This window comes from Danio rerio, chromosome 16 (assembly GCF_052040795.2).
Source record: "Danio rerio strain M-AB ecotype USA chromosome 16, GRCz13ab, whole genome shotgun sequence".
NCBI classification, from domain to species: Eukaryota; Metazoa; Chordata; class Actinopteri; order Cypriniformes; family Danionidae; genus Danio; species Danio rerio.
Genome location: NC_141036.1, coordinates 34,625,147 through 34,642,405, shown reverse-complemented (window position 1 = coordinate 34,642,405; position 17,259 = coordinate 34,625,147). Strand labels below are relative to the sequence as shown.

The window sequence follows — 17,259 nt, the reverse complement described above, 5'->3', positions numbered from 1 at the left end:
ACCACTTATCGTTAAGACAGTTTGGAAAAAGATGTTTTTGTATTATTTTATTTGATGAACGTATGCCTATCAAGGACACAATCTGCCATGTTATTAAAAGAGCAATCTACCTTAAATGTAGAGTCAGTTTGTAGTTTATGTATATATATATATATATAGTACACAGTTTGAAGTCAGAATTATTAGCCCCCCTGAATTATTAGACTGCTTGTATATATATATTTTTTTTCCAATTTCTGCTCAACGGAAAGATTTTTTTCAGCACATTTCTAAACAATAGTTGTAATAACTCGTTTCTAATAATGGATTTATTTTATCTTTGCCATGATGACAGTAAACAATATTTTACTAGATATTTAACCAAATTAACCTAGTCAAGCCTTTAAATGTCACTTAAGCTGTAAAGAAGTGTCTTGAAAAATATCTAGTAAAATATTATTTAATGTCATCATGGCAAAGAAAAAAATATAAATCATAAAATAGATATAAAATCAGTTATAAAATAAATAAATCAGTTATTAGAAATAAGTTATTAAAACTTATATTTAGAAGTCTACTGAATCTTGAAATCTTCTCTTCGTTAAACAGAAATTGGGGGAAAAGTAAACGGCTAATAATTCAGGAGGGTTAATAATTTTAACTTCAACTGTGTGCATATGTATATGTATATATATATATATATATATATATATATATATATATATATATATATATATGAATTTAGGAAAATGTTTTTGTTACTAAGCCTGTTTATCCTATAAAAATGTTCACATCTTGTTCTTAGAAGACCCAGATCATAGCATGCAATTCAAATAGATTTACAACAGCGAATGTTGTAAATGTTGTAAGAAAGGTTTAGATATTTTGTAAAATGCAATAAAATTTGTTGGTTTTTGGTTTAATCATATGAAACATTTATTTAATTGACAAAATTACAATAAATAGATTTCCAATGTTTTTATTGGAATTAATGTTTAATTTAATGTACTTTATTATTATTATTTTTATTATTATTATTTTATCAGTAGTAATAGTAACTTTTTTGTAAACAAACTTTTTTTTTTTTTTTTAAAGCTTCTTGCTATTAAAACACCGGTGGCTGAAAAACTGCAGCCAATCATTTATTCCTCGTGCTCACACTCAAGCAAATGTAAAGTAAAATTAAAAAATGGTCCTGCCATGTGTTACTTCTTTTCTTAGCTAAGAAGCTGGGAATATCAGTATGAAACGCTAGTGTTCTCATTTGTTGAGAGATGTTTGCACAAGAGTGTAAATATGTGCTGCACAAGCTTTCCATGCTAATACAAAATAATAACAATTAAAAAATGGCAGTGGTGAGTAAAAAGCACCTGAGGGGTAAAGCATTCTTCAACTTGTTACAGATTTCTTTTTTTCTCCATATTTGCATTATTGATTGTGTGGCCATGATCTGTTTATGGATGCCTATTGTGCACTTTAGTATAGTAGCACATTCTGATCCTGGATCAACAAACAAGCATACATTGATTAAATTAGATCAAGCTCAATCTTTTCTGTTTTCCTGGCTTTCTTTATTCTACTTTTAATCAACAGCCCTTAGATGAAGGAAATTAACAATGCAGGGTCATTTTAGATTAAAAAAAAAAAAACAATAATAATTGAACGTTTACAAAACTTGTGCACATTAAAAAAAAAAAAAAAAAACAGAATTAACAATAACAACCAAAATTGGCAAGTACATTTATGTTCATATTATGTATAATCATCATCGTAAAGTGTTTCTCTATTAAATATTGTGTTCACATAAATGCAGATAAAAATATATACTGAGTTATCACACTATAACAACAACGAAAAAAAACATACTATTTGTAACAAACTTTAGGGATGTTTCCTATACAAAAATGGATTTAGAATGTAACCAATCTGTACAAAAAAAAAAAACATTTAAACCACAGATGACTGGATTTTGCATTATTGTAACAATACTGTACTCTCTCTTGACATTATGCTCTCAAAAAAAAGCAAACCTTACCTGAATCCTAAAGATTTATACAGATATGCTTCTAATAAACGAACATCTATCACTACGACATGTACTGAACCTGTCTGCACTGACTGAATACATTTAAATGTAGCTAGAGTGTCAGTGATGGAATGAAAACTCTTCAGTCACCACTGCGCTTGCTCTCCCGTCTCTGGATCCACACCTCTGTCCAAACCTGATAGGACAAATCCAACAGAAGTCTTGAGAATGTATTAATTACAATGTGTGTCTATTAATACATCCTGAACCTGATCCTGAAACATCAACTTTATGATTTCGTTAATGTTGATCCTGGACCATCAATCAACTTTATAAATAGACTATTGTTGATCCTGGACCATCAACTTTATTAATTGACAAATGTTGATCCTGAACCATCAACGTTATAAATTGACTAATGTTGATCCTGGACAATAAACTTTATAAATTGAGTAATGTTGATCCTGGACCATCAACTTTTAAATTGACTAATGTTGATCCTGGACCATAAACTTTATAAATTGATTAATGTTGATCCTGGACCATCAACTTTATAAATGGACTAATGTTGATCCTGGACCATCAACTTTATAAATGGACTAATGTTGATCCTGGACCATCAACTTTATAAATGGACTAATGTTGATCCTGGACCATCAACTTTATAAATGGACTAATGTTGATCCTGGACCATAAACTTTATAAATTGACTAATGTTGATTCTGGACCATCAACTTTATAAACTGACTAATGTTGATCCTGGACCATCAATTTTTTTAATTGACTAATGTTGATCCTGGACCATCAACTTTTTAAATTGACTAATGTTGATCCTGGACCATCAACTTTATAAATTGGCCAAAGTTGATCGTGGACCATCAACTTTATAAATTGACTAATGTTGATCCTGGACCATCAACTTTATAAATTGACTAATGTTGATCCTGGACCATCAACTTTATAAATTGACTAATGTTGATCCTGGACCATCAACTTTATAAACTGACTAATGTTGATCCTGGACCATCAACTTTTTAAATTGACTAATGTTGATCCTGGACCATCAACTTTATAAATGGACTAATGTTGATCCTGGACCATCAACTTTATAAATTGACTAATGTTGATTCTGGACCATCAACTTTTAAATTGACTAATGTTGATCCTGGACCATCAACTTTATAAATTGACTAATGTTGATGCTGGACCATCAACTTTTTAAATTGACTAATGTTGATCCTGGACCATAAACTTTATAAATTGACTAATGTTGATCCTGGACAATAAACTTTATAAATTGACTATTGTTGATCCTGGACAATAAACTTTATAAATTGACTAATGTTGATCCTGGACCATCAACTATATAAATTGACTAATGTTGATCCTGGACCATCAATTTATAAATTGACTAATGTTGATCCTGGACCATCAACGTTATAAATTGACTAATGTTGATCCTGGACCATCAACTTTTAAATTGACTAATATAGATCCTGGACTATCAACTTTTTAAATTGACTAATGTTGATCCTGGACCATAAACTTTTTAAATTGACTAATGTTGATCCTGGACCATCAACTTTTAAATTGACTAATGTTGATCCTGGACCATCAACTTTATAAATTGACTAATGTTGATCCTGGACCATCAACTTTATAAATTGACTAATGTTGATCCTGGACCATCAACTTTATAAATTGACTATTGTTGATCCTGGACCATCAACTTGATGAATTGACTAATGTTGATCCTGGACCATCAACTTTATAAATTGACTAATGTTGATCCTGGACCATCAACTTTACAAATGGACTAATGTTGATCCTGAACCATCAACTTTATAAATGGACTAATGTTGATCCTGGACCATCAACTTTATAAATTGACGAATGTTGATCCTGGACCATCAACTTTATGAATGGACTAATGTTGATCCTGGACCATCAATTTTATAAATTGACTAATGTTGATCCTGGACCATCAACTTTATAAATTGACAAATGTTGATCCTGGACCATCAACTTTATAAATTGACTACTGTTGATCCTGGACCATTAACTTTTAAATTGACTAGTGTTGATCCTGGACCATTAACTTTTAAATTGACTAGTGTTGATCCTGGACCATCAACTTTATAAATTGACTAATGTTGATCCTGTACCATCAACTTTTAAATTGACTAATGTTAATCCTGGCCCATCAACTTTGAAATTAACTAATGTTGATCCTGGACCATCAACTTTATAAATTGACTAATGTTGATCCTGGACCATCAACTTTATAAATTGACTAATGTTGATCCTGGACCATCAACTTTTTAAATTGACTAATGTTGATCCTGTACCATCAACTTTATAAATTGACTAATGTTGATCCTGGACCATCAACTTTTTAAATTGACTAATGTTGATCCTGTACCATCAACTTTATAAATTGACTAATGTTGATCCTGGACCACCAACTTTTAAATTGGCCAAAGTTGATCCTGGACCATCAACTTTATAAATTGACTAATGTTGATCCTGGACCATCAACTTTATAAATTGACTAATGTTGATCCTGGACCATCAACGTTATAAATTGACTAATGTTGATCCTGGACCATTAACTTTATAAATTGACTAATGTTGATCCAGGACCATCAACGTTATAAATTGTCTAATGTTGATCCTGAACAATAAACTTTATAAATTGAGTAATGTTGATCCTGGACCATCAACTTTTAAATTGACTAATGTTGATCCTGTACCATCAACTTTATAAATTGACTAATGTCGATCCTGGACCATAAACTTTATAAATTGACTAATGTTGATCCAGGACCATCAACGTTATAAATTGACTAATGTTGATCCTGGACCATCAACTTTATAAATGGACTAATGTTGATCCTGGACCATCAACTTTATAAATGGACTAATGTTGATCCTGGACCATCAACTTTATAAATTGACTAATGTTGATCCTGGACCATCAACTTTATAAATTGACTAATGTTGATCCTGGACCATCAACTTTATGAATTGACTAATGTTGATCCTGGACCATCAACTTTATAAATTGACTAATGTTGATCCTGGACCATCAACTTTATAAATTGACTAATGTTGATCCTGGACCATCAAGTTTGAAATTGACTAATGTTGATCCTGGACCATCAAATTTTTAAATGGACTAATGTTGATCCTGGACCATCAACTTTATAAATTGACTAATGTTGATCCTGGACAATCAACTTTATGAATTGACTAATGTTGATCCTGGACCATCAACTTTATAAATTGACTAATGTTGATCCTGGACCATCAACTTTTTAAATTGACTAATGTTGATCCTGGACCATCAACTTTATAAATTGACTAATGTTGATCCTGGACCATCAAGTTTGAAATTGACTAATGTTGATCCTGGACCATAAAATTTTTAAATGGACTAATGTTGATCCTGGACCATCAACTTTATAAATTGACTAATGTTGATCCTGGACCATCAACTTTATAAATTGACTAATGTTGATCCTGGACCATCAACTTTATGAATTGACTAATGTTGATCCTGGACCATAAACTTTTTAAATTGACTAATATTGATCCTGGACCATCAACTTTATAAATTGAATAATGTTGATCCTGGACCATCAACTTTGAAATTGACTAATGTTGATCCTGGACCATCAAATTTGAAATTGACTAATGTTGATCCTGGACCATCACCTTTATAAATTGACTATTGTTGATCCTGGACCATCAAATTTATAAATTGACTAATGTTGATCCTGGACCATCAACTTTATAAATTGACTAATGTTGATCCTGGACCATCAACTTTATAAATTGACTAATGTTGATCCTGGACCATCAAATTTATAAATTGACTAATGTTGATCCTGGACCATCAACTTTATAAATTGACTAATGTTGATCCTGGACCATCAACTTTATAAATTGACTAATGTTGATCCTGGACCATCAACTTTATGAATTGACTAATGTTGATCCTGGACCATCAACTTTTAAATTGACTAATGTTGATCCTGGACCATCAAGTTTGAAATTGACTAATGTTGATCCTGGACCATCAAATTTTTAAATGGACTAATGTTGATCCTGGACCATCAACTTTATAAATTGACTAATGTTGATCCTGGACCATCAACTTTATGAATTGACTAATGTTGATCCTGGACCATCAACTTTATAAATTGACTAATGTTGATCCTGGACCATCAACTTTATAAATTGACTAATGTTGATCCTGGACCATCAAGTTTGAAATTGACTAATGTTGATCCTGGACCATCAAATTTTTAAATGGACTAATGTTGATCCTGGACAATAAACTTTATAAATTGACTAATGTTGATCCTGGACAATCAACTTTTTAAATTGACTAATGTTGATCCTGGACCATCAACTTTATAAATTGACTAATGTTGATCCTGGACCATCAACTTTTTAAATTGACTAATGTTGATCCTGGACCATCAACTTTATAAATTGACTAATGTTGATCCTGGACCACTAACTGTATAAATTGACTAATGTTGATCCTGGACCATAAACTTTTTAAATTGACTAATGTTGATCCTATACCACCAACTTTTAAATGGACTAATGTTGATCCTGGACCATAAACTTTTTAAATTGACTAATGTTGATCCTGGACCATCAAATTTTAAATTGACTAATGTTGATCCTGGACCATTAACTTTATAAATTGACTAATGTTGATCCTGGACCATCAACTTTATAAATTGACTAATGTTGATCCTGGACCATCAACTTTATAAATTGACTAATGTTGATCCAGGACAATAAACTTTATAAATTGAGTAATGTTGATCCTGGACCATCAACTTTTAAATTGACTAATGTTGATCCTGTACCATCAACTTTATAAATGGACTAATGTTGATCCTGGACCATCAACTTTATAAATTGACTAATGTTGATCCTGGACCATCAACTTTATAAAATGACTAATGTTGATCCTGGACCATCAACTTTATGAATTGACTAATGTTGATCCTGGACCATCAACTTTTTAAATTGACTAATGTTGATCCTGGACCATCAACTTTATAAATTGACTAATGTTGATCCTGGACCATCAACTTTGTAAATTGACTAATGTTGATCCTGGACCATCAACTTTTAAATTGACTAATGTTGATCCTGGACCATCAAATTTTTAATTTGACCAAAGTTGATCCTGGACCATCAACTTTATAAATTGACTAATGTTGATCCTGGACCATCAACTTTCTAAACTGACTAATGTTGATCCTGGATCATCAACTTTTAAATTGACTAATGTTGATCCTGGACCACCATTTTTATAAATTGGCCAAAGTTGATCGTGGACCATCAACTTTATAAATTGACTAATGTTGATCCTGGACCATCAACTTTATAAATTGACTAATGTTGATCCTGGACCATCAACTTTATAAATTGACTAATGTTGATCCTCGACCATGAACTTTATAAATTGACTAATGTTGATCCTGGACCATCAACTTTATAAACGGACTAAAGTTGATCCTGGACCACCATTTTTATAAATTGGCCAAAGTTGATCATGGACCACCAACTTTTAAATTGACTAATGTTGATCCTGGACCATCAACTTTGAACTTGACTAATGTTGATTCTGGACCATCAACTTTATAAATGGACTAATGTTGATCCTGGACCATCAACTTTATAAATTGACTAATGTTGATCCTGGACCATCAACTTTATAAATTGACTAATGTTGATCCTGGACCATCAACGTTATAAATTGACTAATGTTGATCCTGGACCATCAACTTTATAAATTGACTAATGTTGATCCTGGACCATCAACTTTATACATTGACTAATGTTGATCCTGGACCATCAACTTTATAAATGGACTAATGTTGATCATGGACCATCAACTTTATAAATTGACTAATGTTGATCCTGGACCATCAACTTTATGAATTGACTAATGTTGATCCTGGACCATCAACTTTATAAATTGACTAATGTTGATCCTGGACCATCAACTTTCTAAACTGACTAATGTTGATCCTGGATCAACTGCTTTAAAAATTGACTAATGTTGATCCTGGACCACCAACTTTTAAATTGACTAATGTTGATCCTGGACCATCAACTTTATAAATTGACTAATGTTTATCCTGGACCACCAACTTTTAAATTGACTAATGTTGATCCTGGACCATCAACTTTATAAATGGATTAATGTTGATCCTGGACCATCAACTTTATAAATTGACTAATGTTGATCCTGGACCATCAACGTTATAAATTGACTAATGTTGATCCTGGACCATCAACTTTATAAATTGACTAATGTTGATCCTGGACCATCAACTTTATAAATTGACTAATGTTGATCCTGGACCTTCAACTTAATAAATTGACTAATGTTGATCCTGGACCATCAACTTTTAAATTGACTAATGTTGATTCTGGACCATCAACTTTATAAAATGACTAATGTTGATCCTGGACCATCAACTTTATAAATTGACTAATGTTGATCCTGGACCATCAACTTTATGAATTGACTAATGTTTATCCTGGACCATCAACTTTGAAATTGACTAATGTTGATCCTGGACCATCAAATTTGAAATTGACTAATGTTGATCCTGGACCATCAACTTTATAAATTGACTAATGTTGATCCTGGACCATCAACTTTTTAAATTGACTAATGTTGATCCTGGACCATCAACTTTATAAATTGACTAATGTTGATCCTGGACAATAAACTTTATAAATTGACTAATGTTGATCCTGGACCATCAACTTTTAAATTGACTAATGTTGATCCTGGACCATCAACTTTATAAATGGACTAATGTTGATCCTGGACCATCAACTTTATAAATTGACTAATGTTGATCCTGGACCATCAACTTTATGAATTGACTAATGTTGATCCTGGACCATCAACTTTTTAAATTGACTAATGTTGATCCTGTACCATCAACTTTATAAATTGACTAATATTGATCCTGGACCATCAACTTTTTAAATTGACTAATGTTGATCCTGGACCATCAACTTTATAAATTGACTAATGTTGATCCTGGACCATCAACTTTATGAATTGACTAATGTTGATCCTGGACCATAAACTTTTTAAATTGACTAATATTGATCCTGGACCATCAACTTTATAAATCTAATGTTGATCCTGGACCATCAACTTTTTAAATTGACTAATGTTGATCCTGGACCATCAAGTTTGAAATTGACTAATGTTGATCCTGGACCATCAACTTTATAAATTGACTAATGTTGATCCTGGACCATCAAATTTTTAAATGGACTAATGTTGATCCTGGACCATCAACTTTATAAATTGACTAATGTTGATCCTGGACCATCAACTTTATGAATTGACTAATGTTGATCCTGGACCATCAACTTTATGAATTGACTAATGTTGATCCTGGACCATAAACTTTTTAAATTGACTAATGTTGATCCTGGACCATCAACTTTATAAATTGACTAATGTTGATCCTGGACCATCAACTTTATAAATTGACTAATGTTGATCCGGGACCATCAACTTTATAAATTGACTAATGTTGATCCTGGACCATCAACTTTATAAAATGACTAATGTTGATCCTGGACCATCAACTTTATGAATTGACTAATGTTGATCCTGGACCATAAACTTTATAAATTGACTAATATTGATCCTGGACCATCAACTTTATAAATTGAATAATGTTGATCCTGGACCATCAACTTTGAAATTGACTAATGTTGATCCTGGACCATCAAATTTGAAATTGACTAATGTTGATCCTGGACCATCACCTTTATAAATTGACTATTGTTGATCCTGGACCATCAACTTTTAAATTGACTAATGTTGATCCTGGACAACCATTTTTATAAATTGGCCAAAGTTGATCCTGGACCATCAAATTTATAAATTGACTAATGTTGATCCTGGACAATCAACTTTTTAAATTGACTAATGTTGATCCTGGACCATCAACTTTATAAATTGACTAATGTTGATCCTGGACCATCAACTTTATAAATTGACTAATGTTGATCCTGGACCATCAACTTTTTAAATTGACTAATGTTGATCCTGGACCATTAACTTTATAAATTGACTAATGTTGATCCTGGACCACTAACTGTATAAATTGACTAATGTTGATCCTGGACCATAAACTTTTTAAATTGACTAATGTTGATCCTATACCACCAACTTTTAAATGGACTAATGTTGATCCTGGACCATAAACTTTTTAAATTGACTAATGTTGATCCTGGACCATCAACTTTTAAATTGACTAATGTTGATCCTGGACCATCAATTTATAAATTGACTAATGTTGATCCTGGACCATCAACGTTATAAATTGACTAATGTTGATCCTGGACCATCAACTTTATAAATTGACTAATGTTGATCCTGGACAATAAACTTTATAAATTGACTAATGTTGATCCTGGACAATCAACTTTTTAAATTGACTAATGTTGATCCTGGACCATCAACTTTATAAATTGACTAATGTTGATCCTGGACCATCAACTTTATAAATTGACTAATGTTGATCCTGGACCATCAACTTTTTAAATTGACTAATGTTGATCCTGGACCATCAACTTTATAAATTGACTAATGTTGATTCTGGACCATCAACTGTATAAATTGACTAATGTTGATCCTGGACCATAAACTTTTTAAATTGACTAATGTTGATCCTATACCACCAACTTTTAAATGGACTAATGTTGATCCTGGACCATAAACTTTTTAAATTGACTAATGTTGATCCTGGACCATCAACTTTTAAATTGACTAATGTTGATCCTGGACCATTAACTTTATAAATTGACTAATGTTGATCCTGGACCATCAACTTTATAAATTGACTAATGTTGATCCTGGACCATCAACTTTATAAATTGACTAATGTTGATCCAGGACCACCAACGTTATAAATTGACTAATGTTGATCCTGGACAATAAACTTTATAAATTGAGTAATGTTGATCCTGGACCATCAACTTTTAAATTGACTAATGTTGATCCTGTACCATCAACTTTATAAATGGACTAATGTTGATCCTGGACCATCAACTTTATAAATTGACTAATGTTGATCCTGGACCATCAACTTTATAAATTGACTAATGTTGATCCTGGACCATCAACTTTATAAATTGACTAATGTTGATCCTGGACCATCAACTTGATGAATTGACTAATGTTGATCCTGGACCATCAACTTTTTAAATTGACTAATGTTGATCCTGGACCATCAACTTTATAAATTGACTAATGTTGATCCTGGACCATCAACTTTGTAAATTGACTAATGTTGATCCTGGACCACCATTTTAATAAATTGGCCAAAGTTGATCCTGGACCATCAACTTTATAAATTGACTAATGTTGATCCTGGACCATCAACTTTATAAATTGACTAATGTTGATCCTGGACCATCAACGTTATAAATTGACTAATGTTGATCCTGGACCATCAACTTTATAAATTGACTAATGTTGATCCTGGACCATCAACTTTATAAATTGACTAATGTTGATCCTGGACCTTCAACTTAATAAATTGACTAATGTTGATCCTGGACCATCAACTTTTAAATTGACTAATGTTGATTCTGGACCATCAACTTTATAAAATGACTAATGTTGATCCTGGACCATCAACTTTATAAATTGACTAATGTTGATCCTGGACCATCAACTTTATGAATTGACTAATGTTTATCCTGGACCATCAAATTTGAAATTGACTAATGTTGATCCTGGACCATCAAATTTGAAATTGACTAATGTTGATCCTGGACCATCAACTTTATAAATTGACTAATGTTGATCCTGGACCATCAACTTTTTAAATTGACTAATGTTGATCCTGGACCATCAACTTTATAAATTGACTAATGTTGATCCTGGACAATAAACTTTATAAATTGACTAATGTTGATCCTGGACCATCAACTTTTAAATTGACTAATGTTGATCCTGGACCATCAACGTTATAAATTGACTAATGTTGATCCTGGACCATCAACTTTATAAATTGACTAATGTTGATCCTGGACAATAAACTTTATAAATTGACTAATGTTGATCCTGGACAATCAACTTTTTAAATTGACTAATGTTGATCCTGGACCATCAACTTTATAAATTGACTAATGTTGATCCTGGACCATCAACTTTATAAATTGACTAATGTTGATCCTGGACCATCAACTTTTTAAATTGACTAATGTTGATCCTGGACCATCAACTTTATAAATTGACTAATGTTGATCCTGGACCATCAACTGTATAAATTGACTAATGTTGATCCTGGACCATAAACTTTTTAAATTGACTAATGTTGATCCTATACCACCAACTTTTAAATGGACTAATGTTGATCCTGGACCATAAACTTTTTAAATTGACTAATGTTGATCCTGGACCATCAACTTTTAAATTGACTAATGTTGATCCTGGACCATTAACTTTATAAATTGACTAATGTTGATCCTGGACCATCAACTTTATAAATTGACTAATGTTGATCCTGGACCATCAACTTTATAAATTGACTAATGTTGATCCAGGACCACCAACGTTATAAATTGACTAATGTTGATCCTGGACAATAAACTTTATAAATTGAGTAATGTTGATCCTGGACCATCAACTTTTAAATTGACTAATGTTGATCCTGTACCATCAACTTTATAAATGGACTAATGTTGATCCTGGACCATCAACTTTATAAATTGACTAATGTTGATCCTGGACCATCAACTTTATAAATTGACTAATGTTGATCCTGGACCATCAACTTTTTAAATTGACTAATGTTGATCCTGGACCATCAACTTTATAAATTGACTAATGTTGATCCTGGACCATCAACTTTGTAAATTGACTAATGTTGATCCTGGACCACCATTTTAATAAATTGGCCAAAGTTGATCCTGGACCATCAACTTTATAAATTGACTAATGTTGATCCTGGACCATCAACTTTATAAATTGACTAATGTTGATCCTGGACCATCAACGTTATAAATTGACTAATGTTGATCCTGGACCATCAACTTTATAAATTGACTAATGTTGATCCTGGACCATCAACTTTATAAATTGACTAATGTTGATCCTGGACCTTCAACTTAATAAATTGACTAATGTTGATCCTGGACCATCAACTTTTAAATTGACTAATGTTGATTCTGGACCATCAACTTTATAAAATGACTAATGTTGATCCTGGACCATCAACTTTATAAATTGACTAATGTTGATCCTGGACCATCAACTTTATGAATTGACTAATGTTTATCCTGGACCATCAAATTTGAAATTGACTAATGTTGATCCTGGACCATCAAATTTGAAATTGACTAATGTTGATCCTGGACCATCAACTTTATAAATTGACTAATGTTGATCCTGGACCATCAACTTTTTAAATTGACTAATGTTGATCCTGGACCATCAACTTTATAAATTGACTAATGTTGATCCTGGACAATAAACTTTATAAATTGACTAATGTTGATCCTGGACCATCAACTTTTAAATTGACTAATGTTGATCCTGGACCATCAACTTTATAAATGGACTAATGTTGATCCTGGACCATCAACTTTATAAATTGACTAATGTTGATCCTGGACCATCAACTTTATGAATTGACTAATGTTGGTCCTGGACCATCAACTTTTTAAATTGACTAATGTTGATCCTGTACCATCAACTTTATAAATTGACTAATATTGATCCTGGACCATCAACTTTTTAAATTGACTAATGTTGATCCTGGACCATCAACTTTTAAATTGACTAATGTTGATCCTGGACCACCAACTTTTAAATTGACTAATGTTGATCCTGGACCATCAACTTTTAAATTGGCCAAAGTTGATCCTGGACCATCAACTTTATAAATTGACTAATGTTGATCCTGGACCATCAACTTTATAAATTGACTAATGTTGATCCTGGACCATCAACGTTATAAATTGACTAATGTTGATCCTGGACCATCAGCTTTATAAATTGACTAATGTATATCCTGGACCATCAACTTTATAAATTGACTAATGTTGATCCAGGACCATCAACGTTATAAATTGACTAATGTTGATCCTGGACAATAAACTTTATAAATTGAGTAATGTTGATCCTGGACCATCAACTTTTAAATTGACTAATGTTGATCCTGTACCATCAACTTTATAAATGGACTAATGTTGATCCTGGACCATCAACTTTATAAATTGACTAATGTTGATCCTGGACCATCAACTTTATAAATTGACTAATGTTGATCCTGGACCATCAACTTTATGAATTGACTAATGTTGATCCTGGACCATCAACTTTTTAAATTGACTAATGTTGATCCTGGACCATCAACTTTATAAATTGACTAATGTTGATCCTGGACCATCAAGTTTGAAATTGACTAATGTTGATCCTGGACCATCAAATTTTAAAATGGACTAATGTTGATCCTGGACCGTCAACTTTATAAATTGACTAATGTTGATCCTGGACCATCAACTTTATAAATTGACTAATGTTGATCCTGGACCATCAACTTTATGAATTGACTAATGTTGATCGTGGACCATCAACTTTATAAATTGACTAATGTTGATCCTGGACCATCATCTTTATAAATTGACTAATGTTGATCCTGTACCATCAAGTTTGAAATTGACTAATGTTGATCCTGGACCATCAAATTTTTAAATGGACTAATGTTGATCCTGGACCATCAACTTTATAAATTGACTAATGTTGATCCTGGACCATCAACTTTATAAATTGACTAATGTTGATCCTGGACCATCAACTTTATGAATTGACTAATGTTGATCCTGGACCATAAACTTTTTAAATTGACTAATATTGATCCTGGACCATCAACTTTATAAATCTAATGTTGATCCTGGACCATCAACTTTTTAAATTGACTAATGTTGATCCTGGACCATCAAGTTTGAAATTGACTAATGTTGATCCTGGACCATCAACTTTATAAATTGACTAATGTTGATCCTGGACCATCAAATTTTTAAATGGACTAATGTTGATCCTGGACCATCAACTTTATAAATTGACTAATGTTGATCCTGGACCATCAACTTTATAAATTGACTAATGTTGATCCTGGACCATCAACTTTATGAATTGACTAATGTTGATCCTGGACCATCAACTTTTTAAATTGACTAATGTTGATCCTGGACCATCAAATTTTTAAATGGACTAATGTTGATCCTGGACCATCAACTTTATAAATTGACTAATGTTGATCCTGGACCATCAACTTTATAAATTGACTAATGTTGATCCTGGACCATCAACTTTATGAATTGACTAATGTTGATCCTGGACCATAAACTTTTTAAATTGACTAATATTGATCCTGGACCATCAACTTTATAAATTGACTAATGTTGATCCTGGACCATCAACTTTATAAATTGACTAATGTTGATCCGGGACCATCAACTTTATAAATTGACTAATGTTGATCCTGGACCATCAACTTTATAAAATGACTAATGTTGATCCTGGACCATCAACTTTATGAATTGACTAATGTTGATCCTGGACCATAAACTTTATAAATTGACTAATATTGATCCTGGACCATCAACTTTATAAATTGAATAATGTTGATCCTGGACCATCAACTTTGAAATTGACTAATGTTGATCCTGGACCATCAAATTTGAAATTGACTAATGTTGATCCTGGACCATCACCTTTATAAATTGACTATTGTTGATCCTGGACCATCAACTTTTAAATTGACTAATGTTGATCCTGGACAACCATTTTTATAAATTGGCCAAAGTTGATCCTGGACCATCAAATTTATAAATTGACTAATGTTGATCCTGGACCATCAACTTTATAAATTGACTAATGTTGATCCTGGACCATCAATTTATAAATTGACTAATGTTGATCCTGGACCATCAACGTTATAAATTGAATAATGTTGATCCTGGACAATAAACTTTATAAATTGACTAATGTTGATCCTGGACAATCAACTTTTTAAATTGACTAATGTTGATCCTGGACCATCAACTTTATAAATTGACTAATGTTGATCCTGTACCATCAACTTTTAAATTGACTAATGTTGATCCTGGACCATCAACTTTATAAATTGACTAATGTTGATCCTGGACCATCAACTTTATAAATTGACTAATGTTGATCCTGTACCATCAACTTTATAAATTGAGTAATGTTGATCCTGGACCATCAACTTTTAAATTGACTAATGTTGATCCTGTACCATCAACTTTATAAATGGACTAATGTTGATCCTGGACCATCAACTTTATAAATTGACTAATGTTGATCCTGGACCATCAACTTTATAAATTGACTAATGTTGATCCTGGACCATCAACTTTATAAATTGACTAATGTTGATCCTGGACCATCAACTTTATGAATTGACTAATGTTGATCCTGGACCATCAACTTTTTAAATTGACTAATGTTGATCCTGGACCATCAACTTTATAAATTGACTAATGTTGATCCTGGACCACCATTTTAATAAATTGGCCAAAGTTGATCCTGGACCATCAACTTTATAAATTGACTAATGTTGATCCTGGACCATCAACTTTATAAATTGACTAATGTTGATCCTGGACCATCAACGTTATAAATTGACTAATGTTGATCCTGGACCATCAACTTTATAAATTGACTAATGTTGATCCTGGACCATCAACTTTATAAATGGACTAATGTTGATCATGGACCATCAACTTTATAAATTGACTAATGTTGATCCTGGACCATCAACTTTATAAATTGACTAATGTTGATCCTGGACCATCAACTTTATAAATTGACTAATGTTGATCCTGGACCATCAACTTTTTAAATTGACTAATGTTGATCCTGGACCATCAACTTTGTAAATTGACTAATGTTGATACTGGACCATCAACTTTTAAATTGACTAATGTTGATCCTGGACCATCAAATTTTTAATTTGACCAAAGTTGATCCTGGACCATCAACTTTATAAATTGACTAATGTTGATCCTGGACCATCAACTTTATAAATTGACTAATGTTGATCCTGGACCATCAACTTTATAAATTGACTAATGTTGATACTGGACCATCAACTTTATAAACGGACTAATGTTGATCCTGGACCATCAACTTTATAAATTGA

The 17,259-nt window shown here is 32.1% G+C and overlaps 1 protein-coding gene across 1 annotated transcript in view; it reads right to left on the bottom strand.

Moving 5' to 3' along the window:
- Window positions 1-1,528: 1,528 nt before the first annotated feature.
- The window catches only part of LOC147833373 (uncharacterized), a 62,489-nt gene continuing 46,758 nt past the window's right edge, over window positions 1,529-17,259 (bottom strand). Inside the window, exon 4 of the mRNA XM_087287235.1 lies at window positions 1,529-2,201. Coding sequence (XP_087143361.1) covers window positions 2,152-2,201 — 50 coding nt within the window. The 3' untranslated portion in view covers window positions 1,529-2,151. The remainder of the gene's footprint in view (window positions 2,202-17,259) is intronic.